The following is a 25,115-nucleotide window of genomic DNA, read 5'->3' on the forward strand; positions in this document are numbered from 1 at the left end:
GTACAGATTTGTAGATGTTAGAATGCTGTGCTGATCTGGGACAGAAAGGATGAATAGAATTAAATAGAGGAGGAAGGGATAGAATGGGATAGGGAGGGATTCTAGGCCAAAGCAGGGTTAGTAGTGATTAGTGGTAGTGTTTAGTACAGAAGTTCTCACTCTAAGATCTGCTTCAGAGTTCATCAACACTGTGGAATTGTATGCAGTATTTTGCTTTTCCTTGCGTTTTTTAGGAGAAAGAGTCTATAATAACTTTCATTAGATTTTTTTTAAACATAGAATCATGACCCCAAAATGATTGAGAACCAAGAGCTTATTAGTACCACAATATATTATCTGCTCCTGAGCCAGCATAGTCCCAGGTATCAATCAGGTGGTAGAACTGTCTTTCTTAGCAAAGCCACGTCTCATCACATTTCTTCCTGTAACTTAAAGTACACAACACCAGATGGGAATACTTTCTGTATTGCTTAGTCTTGGAGACTCCGTGTGTGTGTGTGTGTGTGTGTGTGTGTGTGTGTGTGTGAGAGAGAGAGAGAGAGAGAGAGAGAGAGAGAGAAAGAGAGTTTCTCTTTTGGACCAGCCATAGTTGAGATTTAAGAGACTGAGGAGTGTAAAAATTGATGGTGATAGTTGCTGAGTTCTTTTTACCTGTTTCTTGAGTAAAAAGAAACTTTGCCTTCATACTTAACCATATCTACATCTAACTCAGCAATTCTTTAATTCTCTACTGAGTTGCAGGTCAGGGCAGAGAAAGGGGACACATTCAGCGTCTTCATTAATTTGGTCCCAACCTTCTCTGAGGTACTTGGTGACTTTGCTAACTTTCTGCCACATCACTGGTGACAGTATGACTTTTGACGACTCCCTTATGCAGAAATAAGTCAGTTGCGAATTCAAACTGTGTTAAAAACACTGCTTCATTCAGTGCAATTGTGTGTTTTCATGTTTTCCTTTCAGTGAGAGGGAAATCACTGATCACATAGAAGCTGATTAGTGGTTGAAAATCACGTAAATGATTCATGACTCTCATTTGGAACCAGATGATTTTGGATTCAAGAATCAGTAGTTTCCATGGCTGTTGTGTATTAGTGATAATAACCTTTTGTTGACATTGCCTGACAAAGGAATATGATCTGTAGTGGAACCTTCAGGAGATACATCAGCACAGGGAGTTAGGCTCCCAGCATTTTCATTAGCTTTTTGCCTTTTGCCTTTGTCCTTGAGTGGTCTTGGCTGTGCACTGCTGCTCTTCCACTCCAATCCCTCATTTGTTCTGGAATGAAAACAGTAAATAGAATTTGTGGGTTTTACTTCATAGAAGGGCAGGGGTTTTGAAACAAACTTTATACATTGTCCTCTTTAATCAGAGATATTTTATGTTTTTCTTTCATATTATACTGTCTAAAGCCTTGAAGTTTTTTCTATCCATAAACTGTAAATTCATGTTTTCTCTGTTGTTGAATAAATGATTCTTTTGAATTCTGACCTTCAAGACTTATGAGATAATGAAGTGGTATTTATTTAAGTGAAGATGTGTGTCAGTAGAAGACATTGTTTAATGTTTGATGTGATTCTGTACATGTCCTATTGCTTTCATTCTTAGCATTATTGATTTTAAGATACACCTTCAATTTAATAACAGCTTTTGGAGAATAAAGAAACACTAATCAATTACAAAATAGATAAGGGCTTTAAAAATGAGTAAAGAACTGAGGAAATGTGACAGCATGTATGTAGTCTACCTAAAAAACACAGTTAAGTCCCTTAACTAGGGAATAAACTGGTGATTTTATGTTTCAGTTTTGCTTCTTGAGCACTTTCACCTTATTGTGTATTCCATATTTTCTATTCTAACTTTAATGGAGTCATATAGTCTTTAACCTAAAAAGCAAGTTCACTTATCATCTTAGGAAAACAGACTGGTTACTTTGAAAATGATTTTTTTTCCATTGTGAACAAGGAAGATTGTTGTAGGAGTTCATTTTCAAAATAAAACTAGTTGAAGCAAGTGACTTTTTGATGAGACACTGCTTCAAATTGGCTCTGCCCATAGGGAGTTACATTGTGGCCAGCAGAAACTATTGCCATTTACTAACGCAAATCTGTAATGAGTTGGGCGAAGGCTTGAATTGTTTCCATCCTCCTTGATGGAGTGGAAATTGCAGAGCCAAAAGCCACGTGCAGAATTGCCTGAATATTCAACAAAGAATTGCTGTGCTGCTCTTTTGCTGGTAGGTAGAACCTTGTATAGAAGAATTATATCCACGTTTCTGACAGGTTTTCTTACAAAATAGGTATCATTTCATTGAATAGTATTAGAGATTACTGTATTTCATCAGTTTCAAAATGCACATTTTCTCCCACATTTTTATATTGTTAAAATTAGGGATGCTCTTTACAAACGATGGCATCTCACAATTGACTGGAGTTATGATATAGTTGTCACCTGCCTGTACTTTAGTGAACCTGAGCATAGCTCCGTATACTGTTGTTACTTCAGCTGAATTGTGTGCACCTTGGGTATTATATGAGTTGAGTTCAGCTGCCATTAACATGTCTTCAGAAAGAGTACCCTGTGATTCGACACGGAAAAACAATGTACACAAAGCGGCCTGAAAACAGAAGCGGGGCACCATTTACATACGAAGAAAGCAAAATATTCATTACTGAAGAAATGACTGCAGTTGCTCATTGTTTTGCAAAGCCATAATCAAGTGCTTTACCATGTCTACAAAAGGAAAATACCTAAGTAGAAGAGGCTGTGCTATGCTTTTATTACCAAAATCCCTGCTAAAGAATTGACTACCACACACCAAGCAAGAAAGATCCAGCATTAAAACTTGCAAAAAGTGTGTCAGTGGCTTGGAAGAATATCCCTGAGGTACTCTTAAGAAATGCTGCCTGTATTCCCAACATTCTTGATCACACAAAAGTTAAAGTAATATACAAGTGTGATTGGATTTGAAGCAATTCAAACGTGTAAGATGTTTCAGGAGTATATCAACCAATTCTGATTTCTTTTACATGTATAAGAATAATACGTAATAAAATTCTATACCCAAAGTCAGAAAATTCTTTCAGTAAGTATAGTGTAAGAATTTTAAGTACTAAGAAAACATTTTGACAGTTTAATTGGTGATGTTTTTATTTTCAATGGTGGATCTTATCTGTGATTATTAATTCAGCGACTTGCTAGTTTGTTACTGAAACTGTATTCTTGATGTAATTATTGTAGGTGCCTAATGGATAAGAACTTCGTTAGGATTGGGAAATGGTTTGTCCGACCCTATGAAAAAGATGAAAAGCCGGTCAACAAAAGGTGAGTCTTTAGAATTCTTTTGGGTTTTTGGTTTCTTTTGCTTGACCACAGCTGTCTTTGGGGAAGAGGTGAATGGAGGAAGTAGCTTTTATTTATTTTCCAATAATGTTAGTAGTTTAGATGTTTGAAATAGATTCCTGGATCACATTTTATTAAATACTCTATCATTAAATTTTTGTGGAATATTAAATTTTGACTAGAAAAATGATTATCAGTAACCCATGTCTAAGTCCCTTATAACCACACTATTTGGAATTGAATTACTCTATTTTGTTATTTTCATTATTCTAATTTATCTTTCTTCCTTATAATGTTATGTGGCATAACTTTAAATCAACAGTCGAGTGAATTCAAATGGTGACAGTTTTTATAGAATTGTTGGATGCCCCTTAAAAGTCAGTCAACACATCCTTGACAGTTGTCAAACCAGGACTGGGAATTACTTCTCTAAATAATCCTAAACTTTTAACCATAATTTATTCTATGCATGGCTTTAAAGGCAGCCTTTGATACTAAACAAATATGGAGTTTTAGATCAATCAAGCCAGAATCAAAAACGAAAACCGTCAAAATCTAATATTTATCTCACTTTCCTTTGAACACAGTGTAGATTTAATTGGAAGTTGGTGACTATTTCTTTTTTTGTAGAGCTGGGTACACAATCTTGATTCTATTTTACTATCCATGAACTTGCCCTAAGCTAAGGGTCCCAGCTTCTGGGTGCAGACAGGTGCCCTTGAAACCTTACGTGGTAGATTAGATCTTTTGGATAGCTGGCCAGAATTTCAGCTGGCTACTCCTGCCACTTCTTCCTGTAAGAGATTTAATAGCAGCCTTCTCTCCAGCCTGTATGTCTTAAAGCTTTGATGAAGTGGTTGTCTTAAAGCTTTGATGAAGTGATTTCTGAGCAATGTAACCACTTCCTCATTAACTAAATCTAATTTATGAAAATTGGGATTTCTTTTTTCAAATCAGATAAATTAGGGCCTGGCTTTTTTTTTTTTCCCCCAAATCACCATGAACTTCCTTGAAATATTTCCCCCTTTTTAGTACATTTAGGATTTATTAAAAATTATATTTAAGTAGACAGTAGGTATTATGTGTATCAAAGTTTACCTGAAAAGGATAATACTGATTTTAGAAAAAGGTACTAGTGTACACGGGTGTGATTCTGTTTACAGATGCTTTGATTGATGGAGAGGAACTTTTTTTTTCCTTTTATTTTAATCGATTTGGTCTAACTAATGAATGTTTCATGGACATAATTCATCTTAGCATTTTCCTAAAATTTACAGAGGACTTAGATTTTCCTACTGGTTAAAGTTTGGGCTTTTATTGTTGAGGAGTCTGAATGGTTATATATGGATTTGCTTTAGGGCATTGTTCTTCTTTGCCATTCCTAGTGTGCCTCTCCATGCTTAGTGTGCATTCTCACAGCTGGTCACTGATGAATTGACTGAGCCAGTCCTAAAACTTTTGATCAATAGGTATAGATGTTTGTGTGATGATTTGAGAGGAATTTGGGGATGAAGAAGAAATGTAGAAATAAAAAAGGGATTGAAGGAGTAGCAATTAGTATTTTAATGTAAAAAATAATGTTTAAAAGTCAGATGTGTTTAATGATCTTTTGTATAGCTTGTATATCTTTACACTTTATTTAGATACTCAGAGTCTTCCTAACTTAAGCAAGCCAGATGTAAATAATACATGTAATATATTTGGATATTTGATTTTGTTTAAAACTGGGAGGCTGTTGATTTCTGCGGAATGTAATTAAGTTATTTTATTATTTTTAAGACTTTATACTTGTGGTTGAACCTCGTGGAACTTCATTTTCCTGTAGTGTAGAAATATTGATGATTAAAAAAACTATTTTAGAAGACGTTAACAATTAGAAAACATTTTAAAGCAAAGATTCAATTTAAAAATTCGGCATTTGCTATAATAAAACTTTATTAGGTGTAATGAGTTTTCTCCTCATTCTCTGAGTGGAAAATAGAGCATCTTGTTGGATGTTGAAACAGGATCTCAGTGCTTAAGTCATTTTGGATGGACAGAGTGGCCCTGTAGAGGAGGGCATTTAGAATAAGAAGAGTTGGGATCATACCCCGTACCTCTCTTTACAAGTTATTTGCTCTTAGAAAAGTTGTTTAATTTTTCTGGGGTGAACTTTTATTTTTGCTGTTATTGAATTGATAATAATTAGTATCTTAGAGGGTTATTGTGAAGATTAAATGAGTTAATTTATGTGGCTAGTTTATAATTTAGTTGAGAAAAAGCAAGAACAAATTAATCTTCTTGAAGCTTAATTTTTTTTTTTTTTAGTAGATACCGATTTAGTAACCAGGGGAGAGGAAAATTTGCTGCCCAGTGTTAAACACATTGTATATACACATTAATATTTTTAGGAATTCTCTTATTTGATATCATTAGACCCAGATAAAAGGAATACACTTTTAAAGTAGTGATATTAGCCTATAGATACTTTTTTTCAATAGATTAAAAAGACGATTTAACACACTATTTTATGTAAGCTAAAATAATTCTAATAGTGGCGACAAATGAAAATATTGATGATTAGGTTTCATCTGTTCGATTAATAGCATATTATTTTTTGAGCTATCATTTCTCTCCATATTGATAGCAAAACTAAATCGTTTGCTGGTGGACTCTATAAAAGAGTTCTCACTGTTGGATATGAGATGAAGTTTGGGATAATTATAGAAATTTGACCAGGCAGGTCCAAGAAGATAAAAGAAATTTATATCATTTTTTTGCTATAGTAGCATATCTTTTGTTACTCATCCTTGGGAATATAATAAGTAGGAAAGAGAACTTGGCTTTGTCCTAAAGAGTTGTGACAACTAACATCAAGCATACAAAATTTATGATTTCTAAGGTATGTTGAACTTGAGAAAGCCTTTGCTTTCAGAATATTCTTAAAAACAAACCAGTAAAAAAATATGTTCTTTTAAAATAATTTAGAAATTGTTCCAATGATGGAGTTTCTTTCTATTGGAAAGGTGTTTATTTTCTAATTTAGTCTAGTTTCAACCCACATTTGACTACCACAGAATTTGAAGTTTATATTCCTTAGTCTTTGAATGCCAATTTTAGCAAAATAATTGATTGCCCCCAGTAACAGTTTGGACCTTTGATCTTTCCTAGTATCAGGTGTACAGTAGCTGAGTTAACACAAATACCGACTTGCCAGTGCATTTTCTGAATTAATTCACCATTTCTTCCTCGTGAGCAAACCTGCCCTACTCTGGGGTGATACTCCAAATAGCCTCACATGTTTTCAACTATTCTAATTACTTTTGTGTGTGCTGTTAACAGATGCACACACACGTACGCGATGGGAAGTACATGACTTTGGGTGCTTTTGTGTCATTTCATCTGGATGTTTTCTTGACTCTTAAGCTTGAGATTATTTCTTTAACTTCTTTTTTTATGTTCTCACACTACCTAATGTACAAGAGATGCCCTTGTCTTTTGGTTTTAGTAGCAAAAATCAGTTTTTGTGTAACAAGATGAAATATTTTGATGTAGGAGAATATTTTTCAGCACTTTAAAACTTTCATTCCCTCTTTTTCCTCACCCTCCCCTGTCGCTTCACCTCTTCTTGTTTTCTTTCCCATCCTCCTCTTTCCTGTACTTCCCTTATATTGTAGCCCAGTCATCTGTGTTTCCTTCTTGAGATGCAAAGATGAAAAGTCAGGGAAAGGGATCTCATTAGAGGGTAGACAGACATGTAAACAGTTACTTACAGTGTGAAAGATAAAGGGAATCTCTTATTAGTGTCCAGAAAAATTAAGGTCATTAGTGATGTGGTACCTTTAACAAGGACTAGCCAATGGGAAATTCATAAATAAAAGTAATGGAACAACAACTTGGATTTATTAATCATACATAATAGTTTTACCATATTTTTTGTGTGTTTTTGGTGGATCTATAAAATAATGTAGTCGTTTTCTGTTGGTTTATTTGATGGAAGATATATCAAAAGGTTTTGTGTATTTCGTCACTTGAATTTGAGAATTGTGTGAAAAGTGAGAAGACAGTGAGGTTAGAGTCCTGGGGAGCATCTACATTTACAGGATGGGTAGAGAAAAAGGAGTACATAAAGGAGACTAGGAAAGGTCAGTGAGAAATGAGAACCAGGAGGATCGGTGTCACCAAAACCATGAAGTTTTAAAGTTTCAAGATTAGTCAGCTGTGTCTACCAGAGAGGTCATATAAAATACATTCTAAAAGGCAGTTATGCAGCCACGATGGACATAACATGAGCAGTTTCAGTGCAGTAGTCAATTTCAGGTTGCAGTAGCGAATTTCAGGTTGCAGTAGCCTGAGTTACAAATGGCAGTTGAAATGAAGATAGGAACGTAGACTTCTTATTATATTTTGTTATAAGTAGCTGCAAAGTAGAAAACTGTTGGATCTAGGAAGGGAGGAGACGAACTTTTAATAAGAGCCTATGATAAAACTAAGTGGTACTGTCTGTTGTTTTTAAAAGTGTCTTTCGTGTACCAGGCACTCTGCTTTGTACTTTCACAGACATTATGCATAGAGTGTCAAATTGAATAGACCAGCTCAACCAGAGGTAGCTTGTTTACTTTTTAAAAATTACTTTTTTTTCTTAGTAACTGAAAGGCAATTATCACTTAGTTTTTGTTTTTTGTCCTATTAGCAGTCTAAAAAGTACACAATAAAAGCTTATATCCTGAATATCAATAATTTATTTTCACAGTTTAAATATATACTGTCAGTTTCAAAAAGGATTTTAAGCACCTTACAGTAAGAGATACACCTTTAAAAAATGTATATATCGGGCTTCCCTGGTGGCACAGTGGTTAAGAATCCGCCTGCCAATGCAGGGCACACGGGTTCGAGCCCTGTTCCGAGAAGATCCCACATGCCACGAAGCAGCTAAGCCCTTGCGCCGAAACTGCTGAGCCTGTGCTCTGGAGCCCGCGAGCCTGGAGCCAGTGCTCCATCCACAGCAGGAGAGGCCACTGCAGTGAGAACCCCGTGCACCACAACGAAGAGTGGCCCCCACTTGCCACAACTAGAGAAGGCCCGCGTGCAGCAATGAAGACTCAACGCAGCCAAAAATAAATAAATAAAATAAATACATTTATTTTAAAAATGTATATATATACTAGAGAGGTTTTGTGAATATCATGGTTGTAATTCCTGCTAGAGGACTGAAACTAAGCTGGAAACAGAGCTCTCCTTGATCACCGGTCCATCTAGAAATATGGATGATCTTCCATTAACTGTCTGACTTTGTGGGACTTACTGAATCCCTCTGGACTTTAGTTTTAGCATTTATTATTTCTAAAATATTTTTCAGTTTTTCGATTCTCTGATTCTAGGGAAATTGTAGAATCCAGGCATGTCGTCCGCAGAAAGTACATAATGTACTTTATAAGTATTTGGTTTACTTCTTTGATGTTTTTGGAGTGTTAGAGGATATTATAAAAATAAAGATTTATTAAGAGTGGTTCTTAGAAAGTATTAAATTCCTATCTGAGAACCTGACAGGAGAGAGTGACAGTGTACTTCATGTAGGGTTTTATTAATAGTTGTGTAAGTTCGAAGTATTATTATAACTTAATATTTATGGCTAAAGAATATAGAACGCTGTGAGTGCTAAGATGAAATACTAAATTATGTAACTGTGAAGCTTCCTCTTTGTTATAATGTTCATATCTGGTCTGTTGTTACAGTCTTCTGCCTGTCTGGGTCTTCTGACTTCAAACTGCTCATGTTTCTAATCCTTCTGCTCTGTGTATCCTTCTGTTAGTCTACTTTTGGTGAAGCACTCTCCCACATAAGAACATAATGTGGCTTCAGGGTTTAGGATGTTACCCGAACTTTATCTGGCATTCCTGTTCCCCAGTAGAAGCCTTTTGTCCAGCCATAGTTGCCCTTCACAATTCCTAGCATAGTCTAAACTCCTTTTCTCTTTTGTTCTTGTTCTTCTCCCCGCCCCCACCCCCAACCATTTCTGTCTTCCCTGGCAAGTTAACTTTGATCTCTCTTCTTTGAGCTGCTCCCCTGAGGCATCTTTTCTAGCTGTTTATTTCTGACATTTTACCTCTATATTTATCAATAGTATGTTTTTACTGTTCTTTTTTATTTTATTTTATTATTTGAAAAATTTTATTTTTCTCTTGAATTTGTACTAAGGAAGATGAGAATTTACTCTCCTTCCTCCTTTTCCCATTCCTTCATTATTCCTAAATTGAATCTTTAAAACAGAATCATACTTATTTTGGTGTTTACTATATACATCATTATTTCTCCTTTTATTCTATTCAGCATCTATTACAATCCCTAGTACAAAGGATAGTACAGGTTTGGAGGAACTGAATGGAACTTCTTTCTGTTGTAAATCTATTTAGTTTTCTAGGATCAAAATAAAAAATGAGGTCTTAAAACTCATTTAATGTACAACAAAATATTGAATTATGTCATTAAAACAACAACATTCTCTTTATCATTCTTATTTTAAAAGATGATCCTTTAAAATATTATCTTTTATAAATGGGTTAAAATCCTTGTTTCTTATAATTGTCAGTTTTGCATGAGTTTTTCCTTAGTATTATTTCTTATTGAGTGGTTTGTTCAAGTTTGAGCAGTTGGGCTCTTTATGATGGTTACTTTAATTCAAGTATTCCCTAGTAGAAAGCATACATTATACCCAGTTGGACTTTGTCCCCCATTGCTAGCCCATGAATTGCAATTCTGCTAGTGGAAGCAGACTCAACACATTTTGAGATCTTAACAGGCCTCATAGAAAGAAGGAGGCCTCTCTAATTGGTTGCACACAGAAGAGCCTAGAGGGAGCATTGTTGGGGAACATTTGAAGGATTATTATGTATCACTGAAATTGACCAGTGTTGTTTACAGAGTTTATCTGGTACTGAGAATCTAAGAAAACAAAGGAACATCTTAGTATGTATAATTGAAGACAGTTGACTGAAGTATTTCTATGTTAGATGAATTTTTAAAAAATAAAAGACTGTATCAGGTAAGTTTCACTGAATGAGAAAATTGGACTATTAGCTGGAGAATTTTGAGTTTGTCTCAATGGTTTTAAAGTATTCTATCAATTTCATTGTACCATGCCACCTCCTCTCCTTTGTTTCTTACTTATAATTTCAAGATCTAGAACTGAAGCTTTCTATCACAGTATGGTTCACATTCCTGAAATAAATAACAGCTTTCTTCTGCTAATGATTTGCTGTGTCCTTAAGTATTTCTAGGCCTTGATTTCAACTAGAGTTTCTTAGGGAAAGAATAAGACATTGTGATAGCCCATAAACACCCAGTTTGTGAAAATAGAAAAATTGGGATTATATGCTTTTACTTTTCAACTTTATCCCAGTAGCCCTTCCTTTTCCCAGTCTCTAAAAACTTACAGTACTGGTTTGGGACACATGATTATGTTCAAGTATTAAATTAAACATGTACTGTCTTGTATTACCCTTGATCATTTTAAGCGTGTTTTGTAGGTTCAGAAAGGTAAATTACAATACTAAAGGACACTACTTTAATAATGGCAAGGCCTCCCTTTCCCTCAACCCTTAGAAACACATGCTGTTAAAAATACCCAGTGAAGAGTCAATAAAATACTTGCTAAGTACATTTCAAACCAGAGGATGCTTTGGTTGAAGTATATTATGGATACATTCGAACGTGACTGTGTGTTTGAAGTACAATACAGGGTATGTTCTGTAGCTGCTATAGAACAAAGCATTCTGTATTTGTGCTTTGATTTTCTGTAAACTAAGCTTCCCAAGTTTCAGAGCTCTTTTAATTCTTCTGAGTATATCATGGAGAAGAAGTATATCATGGGCCATTGGCACCTTGTGTATCTGATCTCTTTTAAGGGTACATGCAGTACTCCTGCAACTCCTTTGAACAAGTCAGTTATTTTCAGAAACAGCTGAAGTTACCGAGCAGCCAAGTTGGAGCTGAACCTGGGGTGAGGCACATGAGTAGGGGCCAGTCATCCTGACCCGCAGTGTAAGTATTCAGAATCATAAATATTGACTTCAGGAATTAGAACTTTTTTAGGAATCTGATGCACACACATATACATTATTACAAGTATTAGATGGGAGTAAATGACAGAAGTTTAGGACTTTGTTATAACTCCTAGTTATGTTCTCAGTGAACACAGTCAAACTGATCCACTTACTATATCCTGTGTTTCTGTTCCTGTGTTTTTTAAACTCTGAGTAGGAATAATAATAAAGGTATAATGATGTCCACCTTATATAGGTTGTTTTGAGGATTAAATGAGGTAATGTGAATGTCTAAATAATTAGACAAATTATTTAAAGCCTGTTTCATAAATTTCTTCCTAGATTCTTATAGCACTTTATATACTATCCACTATATTATGAATGAAACCATTCAACTTTTCAAAATTAAATGATAATAATTCAGGAATAGCATTATGTATCATTTTATTTTTCCATTTTCAGATCATTTAATATTATTTATATATATGAAAGTTGTATAATTTATATGAACCATGCATTAAAAGCAGATGATAGAACTTCCATAAAATTCACCTCCTTTACACCAAGTATTTTCATAAGTTTGATTTTGGTCTCATATACATATGTAGTTATAAAGAAGCCTGTTGACTATTAAGATTCACTATAAAGCGTGATAGTCTGTTTTCCATATTTCACGTATAAAATACACTTCTAGGTAATGTTAAGCCAAGTGTCTTTAGTAGTAAGGGGAGATAGCTACCCCGGATAATAAAAGGAGGCAGCATAGGTGAAAAGTGACCCAGACAGAAATGGATCCAGCAGTCACAATTACCAGATGAGGAAAGAAGGAAGCTCTTTACAAACCACCACCACTTCCAGGATTTTCTTCTCACTTGGATGGGTATCATTCAGACCTTCTAGAAACATATTTATGCACTTGCTTTTTACTTTGCTTTTTTCCCTACCATTCCTCATAAGGGTACCAAAAAGGGGAACGTTTTTTCTATTCTTTTTCCTTCTTAAACACATTTATCACTTACATAGCCTGAAATGAGGAGAATGGTCTAGATAAGAATATTTGATATGGAGTGAAGAATAATAGAAAAAATAAGTGGGAGGTTGAGGATAAAATAAATTGTTATCTATATTTTTAGTTTACTGGCATATCTGGCATTAAAAGTACTAATTATACAAATGTGACCATTTGTTCTTTTGTTCTTAGCCCTGTGTTTAATGAACAATATTAAAATGTTTCCTTGGAGGGAATTTAATTCCATATTACTCACTCACTTTTTAAAGCTTTCCTTTATACTGCTTTGTTTGAAGAATGTGTTCATAAGTCATTCCAAACGTCTTAAAAAAATCTGTCGTGTATTTTCCTATAACAAAAAGATTGAATGTATTTATTAAAAATTGTAAAATTCAGAAAACCACATAGAGTTATGAGAGTTTAATTGAATTCTAACACATGGATATGTCCTTTATTTGAACATAGTAATGTATATGGAGTCTTTCTTGATACTTTATATATTCCTATACATACATCCCTCCATAGTGCTTGATGATTACTTAGTGAATTCTTAAAAATTTAGCTTTTAAAAATAGAGTTATTTCTAGATACACCGGAAAAGGGTCACTTCAGCACACTAAAGTATAATTTACAGAAAGGTAAAATTTAGACTCTAATGCAAATATAAAATGAACAAATGGCATACATTTTTTAATCAACTCATTGATTAGTGAAAGAACAGGTAAGATGTGAAAACCAGTTCAAAGTATTTGAGTAGCTAGGTTTTTCTAGAAAATTAATAGGTATATATGTATCTACAACTTAGTAGCTCTTTGAACAAACAATGAACATAAATTGAAAGGATAAAATGTATTTTCTTCTTGCCCAGAATTGCTGATAAATAGGACATGTATGCCTGTTGAGCACTGTACAACTTCTCAAACCTTGGAATCAGATTGGATGCTACTACTCTCATTTCCTGTCCATATTGATTTTACTTTATGTCATAGTCACAGCTGAGACCCCACCCCCCACCCCCCGCACCAAATTTAAAATATCCCACCACATCCACGTGAATTTACTGCAGTGTTTTGGGGGGTTTTGGTGCACAGCTGAGGAACTGAGGCACTAGATAATCCTTGGATGGGCATTTCCCCTATATGGCATTGAAAGGACAAGCTGTCTTCCATTGACCTTACTTCAAAGTTTTGAATAAATCTCTCTTATTTATTTATTTATTTATTTAGCTAGCTAGCTAGCTGTGTCAGGTCTTCATTGCAGCACACGGGATCGTCTTTGAGGCATGCGGGATCTTTTGTTGTGGAGCGTGGGCTTCTCTCTAGTTGTGGCGCTTGGTTCTCTCTCTAGTTGTGGCGCTTGGTTCTCTCTCTAGTTGTGGGGCGCGTGGTTCTCTCTCTAGTTGTGGCGCGCGGGTTCCAGAGCGCATGGGCTCTGTAGTTTGCAGCACGCTGGCTTAGTTGCCCTGCAGCATGTGGGATCTTAGTTCCATGACCAGGGATGGAACCCGTGTCCCCTACATTGGAAGGTGGATCCTTTATCACTGGACCACCAGGGAAGTCCCTTGAGTAAATGTCTTAAAAAGTCCCCTGAGGAGCTTCTAATGAGAATTGTCAAATTTTCCTTCGAAAACAGCTTTGAGGGATGGGGTGTTGTCATTGATTGTCCTGGTAATGTCCATGATTAATAAACTACTCTGTGTTTATCCACAATCCCTGCTCAGTGTATTGACTGTTCTAGTAGGCCAGTTAATCACGCTGCTGTGATGCACTAGAGCTATAGTGTAGCAGATTCTTGAACTTTTTGTTGTCAAAACACCTATAAACGTTACTGAGCACCCAAAAGAGCTTCTGTTTATTGAGTTATACTTATCAATATTTACTCCAAAGAATTAAAACTGAGAAAAGTTAAAATATTTATGACTTTTTAAAATAACAGTAACAAACCCATTATATGTTAACACAACCTTTTAAACTAAAAGAACACTTTTCTAAAAGAAAAAAATATTTAGTCAGAAGAGTGGCACTGTTTTTGCAAATCTCTTTAAACTCTGGCTTAAGGGAAAACAGCTGTATTCTTGTGTCTGCTTCTGCTTGTAGTCTGTTGTGACATCACACACGATGTAGCCTCTGGAAAACTCCATTGTGCACTTGGAGAAAATTAGAGTGAAAAGGATAAATAATGTCTTCATGTTATTTTGAAAATAGTTTTGACCTGCTGCCTGCTCGGCATTCCTATACTTTAAAAAATTTCAACAAAGATGTGGTTTGTCTGCATTTTATTCTTAGGCTGGAGCAGGTAAACTTTTCCTGCAGATAGTAAATATTTTCAGCTTTGCAGGGCATATGGTTTCTGTCAAAACTAGTCAAGTCGACATTGCACTGTGAAAGCAGCCGCAGACAATATGTAAGCAAATGGGCAATAGATTGTTCCAGTAAAACTTTATTTTACAAAAAATAGGTGACCGTGAAATGGAGCAGGACCTTATGGTCCTCCCCCCGCCCCCACCCATGTCCTCAGCCTGCCTTTTGTCTGTGGAAAAACTTTAGCCAAAGAATAAGTTTAATCAGAGAAGTGAGAAAATGCAGAAACAAAGGAAAACAGTCAAAGGAGACCAAATAATAATAGTTTATTCATTAAGCAAAGTCAAGGACCTTTAGTTCCTCCTCAAGGGCTATAGATAATATTCTGAGCCATACCCTGTGAGCTGTCTTATAGATACTAAAACCCCAGCAGGTGAAAGACATGAACTACATGATGACCAGACTGTAGCCATGACATAAGCTACAGTTCTGAGAAATGACCTCAAAGAAATGGGAACAAACCGATCCTGGAACTGAAGATTAACTGTACTTAAAACAATCAAGATGACACTGGGCAGATCACCGCATGACCAATTTCAAGATGACTGTCAGAGCTGACTGTGCTGTTTCTACCTGTAGCCCCTTCCCTCTGTCTATAAAAGCTTTTGCCCACTGATTGTCAGTGGCATGGAGTCAGCCTTTGAACAGGAGTCTGCCCTGCCCCTGGTAGCCAGCATCCGAAATAAAGCAAACTTTCCTTTCCACCACCTTGCCTCTTTATTGGCTTTAGAGTGGCGAGCAGCCAGACCCCCACTTCCAGTTACAATGGGATGGAATTGGCCCTGGTACCTAACTTTGCTGACCTCTGCCCTTAAGAGGAAATTTGCTGTCCAGATACGCTGAAGTGGTTAGCTGAGAAGCCACACAGCTAGAAAGCTGAGGATTCAGATCTAGGCATTTCTAGTTTCACAACTGCTGTTTTTCTCAGTTCTTCATGCTGTCTTCACTAATAAGGTTAATGATTATACCTTTAATGTAGGAGGAGTGATTATTGATTAGAAATAAATTTTTAAGGTAAAAATTTATCTGATTACAAAGTTATATAAGGGCTAGAATTTAGAATCTTCATAGATACCCAAGAAATGATTGGATGAGTGTGTGTCTTTGTCATAATAAATCTTATGCACAGCACAGCATTTTAATTCTTGTGATAATTCACTAAAATATACATACCTGAAAGTGTTTTCTTTTCAACTGATGAGCTCTCTGAGTAATTATTTTATCTTATTTAAATAATTATGTGGAATGGGCAATACATGTATGTAGTATAAAATTTAAACAGCACAAAATTATATAGGCAAAAAAGTCTCTTCCCCACTCACTGCCCAGCCAGCCAGTTTCTCTCCTAGTGTTAAATCATATTACCTGTTTCTTTTTGTCTTTCCAGCGATTGGTTTATGCAGATATACAGTGTGTTGTATATATTTCCCTTTTCTATACACATAGTATAGCAAATGGTACACATACCCTACCCATTGTTCCATTGCTTTATTTTACTTAATAGATAGTGATGATGTGTTGAAGATCAATCCAAGACATGCATATAGGACTATATAGGAAATTTTCTAATTTCAGAATTTGTTTGCTTTGTTATCTGTGTTCTGTGAGTAGCTTTTCTAACAGTTTTTTTTTGTTGTTCTTTTTGGGTTTTTTAAAAATGGTTTTGTTTTGGTATTTGGTTCACATAAGTAAGATAACTTGACAAAGTCCTGCTAAAGAACTTAGTATTATCAGGAAGGCAAGATATAAACACTTAAAGCAGTTAGAGATAAGACACTATATATAATTAGTGTCTTGGTTTGTGAAATATTAAGTGCTAAAGGTGAAAATTGGAAGATACTGATGTGGGTTCTAGTGAAGAGAAAAGATTCATGAAGTTAAATGTGTTTTGTCAAATCTGAGGTTTGGATGACTTGGGGTAGAATCGTGGAGAGGAAAATAGCAGTAACAAAGACATGTACACAGTGGTGTCTCAAGGAAAGACTTGGCTTCTAGAGAGGAAAGTTCAGCTTAACAGCAATGAAGATAGGAGGAGATAACTTCTAATAAGAGAACTCCTTGAGTGATCTAGACAGTTAGATAGAAGTTCTGTGACAAAGTTCTAAGTTAATGAAGCTTAGATTAATTGTGATGGTTCATGAGAATAGAGACTTAAACGTTGTTTTAGTAATGACTAAATAATTAGAGTAGTTCCTTGTTAGAATTTAAGAATTGCAAAAGAGCCACCAATAAGCGTTGTCCTGAGAGTTAAAGATCTTAAACAAACAAACAAACAGGAATACCAAGCCTTCGTTTGATGGCCCAGTCCAAACTTGCCACTAAATTATGGCAATTCATGTATGACTTTTCCCTATTGCTCTTGCCTCCTTGCTTCTGCAGATTTTATTAACGTATCCTGGGACTGTTTTTAGTTAGTGCCTTTTGTATTGTCATATTTTGTCTTTTGCCAAGGATTTTAGCGTTTACAACCTGCAGGCTCTTACTGCTCATAAGTTTTTTTTGAAGCTAGGGTATGCCTCACATTATTGCAGTTGAGAAGCACCTAAGCCTTATTATAGCATTAAAGTGAATTTCCTTATAGCGCTCCCTGGTGCCACTATAGCCTCTCTGTATGAGTTTAATCAGTTGGCCTCTACTTCAAACTTGAAGAGAAGGCACCAGTAGAAAGGTAGTCATGCTTCCCAGAGTCCACAGTACAGGTTTGGATGTGCTCTGAAAGACAAATTGAAATGGTAGAATAAAAAGCAACCAAGATAGAGATACTCAGTAAAACAACTTCAAGTTGGAAGGAAAGGGAGCTAATATTTGTTTAAGTTAAGACTATTATTTATTGAGATACTGTGCTAAATGCTCAACACAAATTATTTCCAGTCTTCACTATATACCTGCAGCTTTGTGTTATTTACGTTGGTTTTACAGATGAGAACGTGGAGACCTAGAGAATTTCAGTAAAAGACTAAGAAAGTGCCAGAGCTAAGAGCACATTTTCCAGGAGAGGGACAGGACCTTTCTGCATACTGCTTGCTAGGTACTTATGTCTTGTTACTCCTCACAGCAACCCTGTGAGGTCAGTGATAGGAGGAGTGGTGGTGAGAGATGGGGAGATGAGACTGCTACTGGGGCAGAGCTAGATCTCTGTGCTACCGAGGCTCTTGCCCTTAATCTTAGCAAACAAATAATAAGTACTGTCTTCTTCCAAAACAAATAAAAAACAAATGATTCACTTTTTAGTTCCTGGGCTAACTGCAAACAATGGAAAAACTATTTGTGGAGAAGGGACACAAAGAGAAGACTGCAGAGATGGCTGTGCTCAAGGTTCTGAAGGAGATTCCTGATCATGTTTCTTCTGGACCTTGTTTGCACAATAAAGCCCCAAATAGGAAATTTCAATGCATATCTAGAGGAAGAAAGAGGTTCCGGGCCTTGGGCATTGGTCAGGGCACTTGCCCTAAGGGGCTAAGCTGGAAGCTGCTCAGTTGATGGCTCCCTTGTGGTAGTTACATGGTTTGCAAATTCCCCTAGAGCTGTCAAACTGGAAGTCTTTCTAGGTATCAGTTTGAATCCTTGGGTCAAAGGAATAGAGATCAGGGGTATGGAGAGGTGAATTTCTGTCTGTCTTTTGAAGCTTTGCCTAAATATTCAGTGACTGGTACTTAATAGTAAATTTAAGAATACAATGTATTTGTGGCATTTAGCCAAATTTAGAATTACGGAGGAGAAAAATGTTACTTTCCCCTCTTTTATTCACTTATCTATTAGGTGAGGTGTAAGAAAAAGAGCAGCATCCTTTCAAACCTCAAAAATTGAACATAGCTTAAATCCTTAAGAAAACTTTAAGTTTTAATATTTAACAGTATGTTTTTTTTTCATGGGATGTGAAATGGGAGAAAAATACAATAGAGAGATGCATGTTAATAATAAGTTTTGAGAAAGCTGCTTTGATAACCACATGACCCTTTTATTGGTCACATAAAGCTGGGAAGGACAATACAATAACAAACCTTATTTTTCTCTGATAATAGGATGAATGTTAAGCTACAAAGAATAATTTCAGGCATTCAGGTCCATCATTAGGAAGATCAATAATGGGGTTTAGTATTTAGAGACAGAAAGCTTGACCATCAGTCAATTAAGAAACAGAAGACAGTATCCTAACCCCAGCAGAGTTGTAATTTATGTGATTGGTAATAATTTTTTTAATTTAATTACTTTACTGACATATGTTTGGAAAGCATTCTAATAAAACATTCAGGTCAAGGTCTGAGTATATATTTATTTACCTTTCTCAGTAATAGATTTTGGGTTTTCACCAAGTTTATCTTTTATCCCTTCTTTTTCTTCAGCAAATTAAACATTTTCAGAACTCTGTTAGATTGTTTTTGGCTGTTAATTATTTTTATTATAGGGAAATTAATTTGCACTCTATCTTACTTTTGTTTAGTTCCTGCTGCTCTTTCAGTGTTTGATGGACGCACTTAATGACTAAATGAGAGAAAAGTAAGCTAAGACCAGTTAATATAAAATTGAGTCCAGCGGGATAGTTACCACACTGAGCAGTCTCATTCTTGTTTTCATAAGAAAGCTAGAATGTTGTAACTCAAATATACTTCCCAAGGTCACAGAGCTAGAGAGGCCGACTAGTAATCTTTTCTCCCCTTCTGTAGTTCATTGTACTTTCTGCTACGTTACATTGCCTTCTGTGATTTAAGTGCTCATAAGTTTTTTAAAAATCGGAGGTTTAAAAAAATTATAAAAGTAATACATGCCCTTGAAAAAGTTAGGTAGTTTCGAAGGCAACAAAAACCTCCCTCTTCACCTCTTTTGCTCCCAGACTCGCATGAGATAGTCCCTGTGAATGGTCTTTTATGTATTCTTTCAGAATTTTATTCAGAAGACTCTAATATTGTATCTCTGTAATAGTAATTTTTCTTTAATCTACCTAAAATAAGGAAAATTAAACATTTTCCATCTTAATCCAATTTCCTAGCTTCCAAGTGTGGACTTTCAAACTACTCAGTGCTACTTTTTAATAAAAGAATCCGATTTGTTATGTTACTGGAGTTGGAAGGACCTGTGAGGTAAGAAGGTCCCCTTAGCTTTTTAAATAAGAGGTTAAGTGATTTGCGTAGAGCTCCACAGTATTTAATTCCGGTAAGTGGTTCCAGATTTCTCTTCTTCCCACTAATCCAAACTGCCTCTCAACTCATCTTATAGGCTTAAAAGTGAACTGTATATCATAAACAGGCGTGTTTCATGTGTGTACTCAAGAAGTACAAGTCTCTTTTAAAAATCTAATCCATAAACTAATACCCAGCACACAGCAGATACTTGAATATTTGGATTGAAATAATTTAAACTAATTTTTCACTACAGTTCGTTAAGAAAATGAGGGGGTTGGACCAGATCATTTTAAGGACTTTTCCACAATAAATGTCTATGATTTTAATTTTAGTTTCATTCTGTCCTCAGCGTATCAAGCTGTTTTTCTTCAGACTCAAAAGCTATTGTGTTGGGTGGCTAGTCCTGACTACCTTTCCCAGCAAGACAAGAATCTACCTGTGCCCTGTGCAGTGTTTGGTGCACTCAAGTGCCAGGTTTCCTGTTAATCCTTATCCTTCAGTTAAAGGGAAATTTAAAAATTATGTAAAGTTGCAAAATGGAACCAGGTTCCCATACATTTCAGATCAGATTACAACTCTGTCCTGTATACTTTAGTGAGCTGATTTATAAGCCAATAGTCCCCCTCGTACAGGGTTGGGGGGGGAGTATGGCTGGAAATTGGAGTATGAAGTTTGAGGCAGGAAGCTGGTTGGAATTTAAGTGGTGGTCCTGGTGGTGGTGTAGTGTTAAGTGGGATAGTAGTTTTAAGGGCCTGTGTAAAATAATGTTTATTGGCCAAGATTTGGCAGGAATGTATCTACCAGTTACCTTGACATACAGTGTAATATAGTGTGCAGTCAGCCATGGGTATGTAAACATCTGTGAAGTTTAAGGGAACTCTATGGTTTTATAAAATTCATTCATCGAAAGAATTCTTGCTTTGTTTTGTCACTGTATATGAAATATAACAAAAATATTCCGTGTGTTTAAACAGTGTGGTTAAAGACAGGGCATAAAGGGTCATTAACAAGAGTATCTGGCAGAATGGCAAGCCTGCTTATTCTTCAAATAGCAGATCAACAGCTTGCTTAGAAACCTGTTTGAACATATATTAAAAACCAGTGCTCGGGCCTCCCTGGTGGCGCAGTGGTTGAGAGTCCGCCTGCCGATGCAGGGGATAACGGGTTCGTGCCCCGGTCTGGGAGGATCCCATGTGCCGCGGAGCGGCTGGGCCCGTGAGCCATGGCCGCTGGGCCTGCGCGTCCGGAGCCTGTGCTCCGCAACGGGAGAGGCCACAACAGTGAGAGGCCCGCATACCGCAAAAAAAAAAAAAAAAAAAAAAAAACCAGTGCTAGCTTGATTAACATTAAATCAAATAAGGTATAGAAGCTGAAAGCTTTTACAAGTTTAATTTCTTGAAGTGTAAGGAGTCGCTTCCCAAAACTGATGTGAATACTGAATTACCACAGTATTGGAGTGCCTTTACTAACCTGATTTATTTGAGGTGACTCAAATTAATGGATTTAAAATTAAATTAAATTAATTAATTTAATTTAACTAAGTTAAAATTAAATTAATGGATTTAAAATGACAAAAAAAGATATTTAGAAGAATTATTTTAAGCATTAAGTCTTAATTGTTACTAGTTTGCAAAATTGGAAGGTACATAAAGAGTCTTACCTGTCCTGTAAATTAAGAGTAAGATAAAATCATATCAAATAAGCCTTTATTATGGTAGAAAACCCAGAAAGATTCCATAAGACTATCAGGGTACAGGTGTGGGAGGAGAAGCGCAATTTACTTGAATACTTTTTAACACTATTTTCCTTGCCCTTTGTTGGAATTTGAAGGTTGGCCTCTGAGGACTATTGATGTTAATATACTGAAAGTGTAAATGCCCTTTGAATAGGTATTCATCTAAATAGTATTGGTTTTGCCTGAAGTTTCTTTTTCACAGGGTACTCCATTTAGAAGAACAAAAGTTACTTTTCTCTTCCAATTTGTTAGCATATCTGGGACCAAGCTAAAACATGTTATGCTTAAGCAATACCAATTGAGTGATTTGGCCTTATCTGTACAGTGGAAGAGAATTAATTTTAATTCCAGTGTTTGTCATTAATTAGTAATCAGTTTCTAAACGTGTGACTGATTTTATCAAAATTTGTTTAAGTTGTTTTAAAAAACATTTTAAAGTTAGTCGGATTCAGTCAGTCATGTCTGTTGACTGAACTTAGTTTATATTAAGCATAAAGAGTGGAGAAAACATTCATTATTTAAAACAATAGTAAGTTAATGTTTCTCACTTAATTGAAGAACATTTCTTTTTGAAGCACCTTGACAATAATTACTTTAGTTCATGAAATTTCATCTGTTTTCAGAATTGAAAGCAAGCAGCTGTCATCATCTGAAAATTAAATATCTCAAACTGTACACGATGATATTGAATTACTGGTGATTCTTGTTCTCCCAACCCCCCTGTATTTCTTAGCTTTCTATCATGAACATATATTACATTATTAATCAGAACAAATAATACTGGTATTTTTAAAAAGTAAACATAAAATAATACATTTAATTTTCTTCTGAATCTTTATAGTAATAAAGTACACTTGAGCACTTCCTTTTAAAAATTAGTACCTCTAGTTTATAATTGAAATTGAGTGCTAAATGTCAATAGTACCAAAATATCAACTGCTAGTTATTTTTAAGATTCATTTAACAATGTTAAGAGAAAAACCAGGCTCTCAGTGGGAGAGTGATTTATAGTATAGTTCATTAGTGATTTCTTTTTAAATTCTTAAAGCAGTATTATTAATTAGTATTTTTAGAGATTTCTGTACTGTGTAATTTTAATCTAGAAGTACTTGTATATTTTATATGTCATCTTGATCAACATTGGGGCCCCCAGCCATCTTTGGGCCTCTGGGGGACTGTATGTTTCTATGCTAGGCTGGGCACTGTGTGCTTTATCATCATTGTTATCATTATGCTGGGTGCCAGGCAAGTGCTTTTCAGTATTTTGAGAGACACTTAAGTGTGGTGCTTAAGAGCGTGGACTTTGAGGTCAGACTGCCTGGATTCAAACCCTAGCTTTCCCAGTCACTAATGGTGTGACCTTAGGCAAGTAAAAGTTACTTAACCTCTTTTTTCAGTTTATCTGTGAAAGAACGGTAATTGTTGTCCCTATGTCATAGGATTGTTATGAGAATTAAATGAGTTAATATTTACAAAGTACTTAGAAGAGTGCCTTACATATTTAATGTTTATTAGTCAAATGAACATTCATGTAATCCTCATAATAACCTTAAGAGAGAGATGATTATTTTACAGACGAGAGATTATGTGATTTGTTTAAGGTCACACAGCTAGTGATGTGGATCTGAGATTTAATTCTGGTCTGTCCAGAAATGTGTGTTGGGATTATAAGTGCCTGTCTTATAATAGCCCTTGCATTTGGACATGTCCCCTGGCAGTTATTTTATCTAGTCTGTCCCTTAATGCATCATGTCAAAAGTGATTGATGCTTATGCTATATAAAACTTGACATAATTATAGTCAAGTATGCATGAAAAAAAATCAGGCATGATTCTAATGGGTAAAAAGGACATATGTGGGATTGTATCACTCGTTTCTAAGACATTAAAAAAGTACAAGTTGTTTAAATTTTATGATCTTAAAACCCAGCAACCCCCCCCCAAAAAAAATGTTACGCAGGATGCATAGTTTAGAATAGAATCAACTGTATATGAATATAACAAATAACTGTTTGGGTGAAATAAAATTATTGGGAAAAGGAACATTATAATAAACTGAGAAAAGTATGTGTTAATATGGAAAAAACCTGAAACTGGTAATTCAAGATATATACGTTGAAGTCAAATGTGGAATGAAACATCCTCATTAAAAATACATACACCAGAAAAATTTATTTATCTTGGCTGTACTTTAAAATAAAGCTTTAAGAAAACCCTATTAAAGCAATAATAATTTTATCTGTATTTTGGTGGTTTCATTAAAATTTTTTCAAAAAGTATTTCAAAACCAGCAATACTAAAAAAAGAAAAGCAACGGTCTGATCTTGATAAATATATAAAGTATAATACCCAGAAAATACTAAAACTGAAAACATTAATTAGACCATTCTCCTCTGTGCAAATGGTTGATAAATAAAAACAGCCATTATTTATGAAGCAAAGACTCAGTTTTAGTCAGCCTTTTTTTTTTTTTTTTTGGCTGTGTTGGGTCTTCGTTGCTGCGTGTGGGCTTTCTCTAGTTGTGGCTAGCGGGGGCTACTCTTCCTTGTGGTGCATGGGCTTATTGCGGGGGCTTCTCTTGTGGAGCACGGGCTCTAGGCACGCGGGCTTCAGTAGTTGTCGCGCGCAGGCTTCAGTAGTTGTGGCGCACGGGCTTAGTTGCTCTGCGGCATGTGGGATCTTCGCAGACCAGGGCTTGAACCCATGTCATGGCAGGCGGATTCTTAACCACTGTGCCACTAGGGAGTCCCTCAGTCAGTCTTTACAATAATCTTTATAACAGACTTTACAAGAAAAGTATTTTGTTCATCCATCCTATTTCTTAAAACAAATGCAGAGGGAAACAAATGGGAGGTACCCATTCACATATATTAAAGAAGCAAAAGTAAATAAAATGGACAAAACCAAGGCTGGTGGTATTTAAGGGTAGCCTACTCATTTATTGTTACTCTTCAAAAAAAATGTCAATAAATCCAGTCTTTCTAAATAGTGATATGGTACCACAAAAGGAGAACTGTAAAATTCATGTTATTCTTTCACCTAGTAATACCATTTCTGACAAATGGTATTACGGAAAAAACTCTTTTTTTCATTGATCTTTCTAGTTATATTATTTATATTCAGCCAAAAACTGGGACCTGCCTTAATTTTCAATAGCTACGCAAAAATACTTGTTCAAATATGGATTTATATTTTCACTATTGAGGTTTCTTAATAATATCTAACATGTGCTTCTAAGTAATCAAGAATACCAAATGTACATGATGCTTACATACATATAAAATAACTTATTAATAATGATAAAGGTTCTGTACAAATCTTCTTTCTAAATAACCAGTTTCTTTATCTGTAAAATGAAGGTGTGGGACAAAGTGATACCTGACACTGATTCTGTGAAGGCTGTGAACCAAGAATAGCAAGAGGGGATGGATTCTTACAATTATTTTTTGTGGCCACAAAGTCCCCCCCTTCTCTCCCCCTACCCCTGCTTGACTGATACTTGACTGATACTTGACTGATGACTGATGTGTT

The 25,115-nt window shown here is 35.5% G+C and overlaps 1 protein-coding gene across 2 annotated transcripts in view; it reads left to right on the forward strand.

Moving 5' to 3' along the window:
* Nucleotides 1-25,115, forward strand: part of MED13L (mediator complex subunit 13L) — a 288,468-nt gene that overhangs the window by 164,091 nt on the left and 99,262 nt on the right. For both annotated transcript variants that reach the window (XM_081252288.1, XM_081252289.1), the window contains exon 4: nt 3,239-3,322. In XM_081252288.1, coding sequence (XP_081108414.1) covers nt 3,239-3,322 — 84 coding nt within the window. The remainder of the gene's footprint in view (nt 1-3,238; nt 3,323-25,115) is intronic.

This window comes from Mesoplodon bidens (genome assembly GCF_964165515.1).
Source record: "Mesoplodon bidens genome assembly, chromosome: 13".
Classification (NCBI taxonomy): Eukaryota; Metazoa; Chordata; class Mammalia; order Artiodactyla; family Ziphiidae; genus Mesoplodon; species Mesoplodon bidens.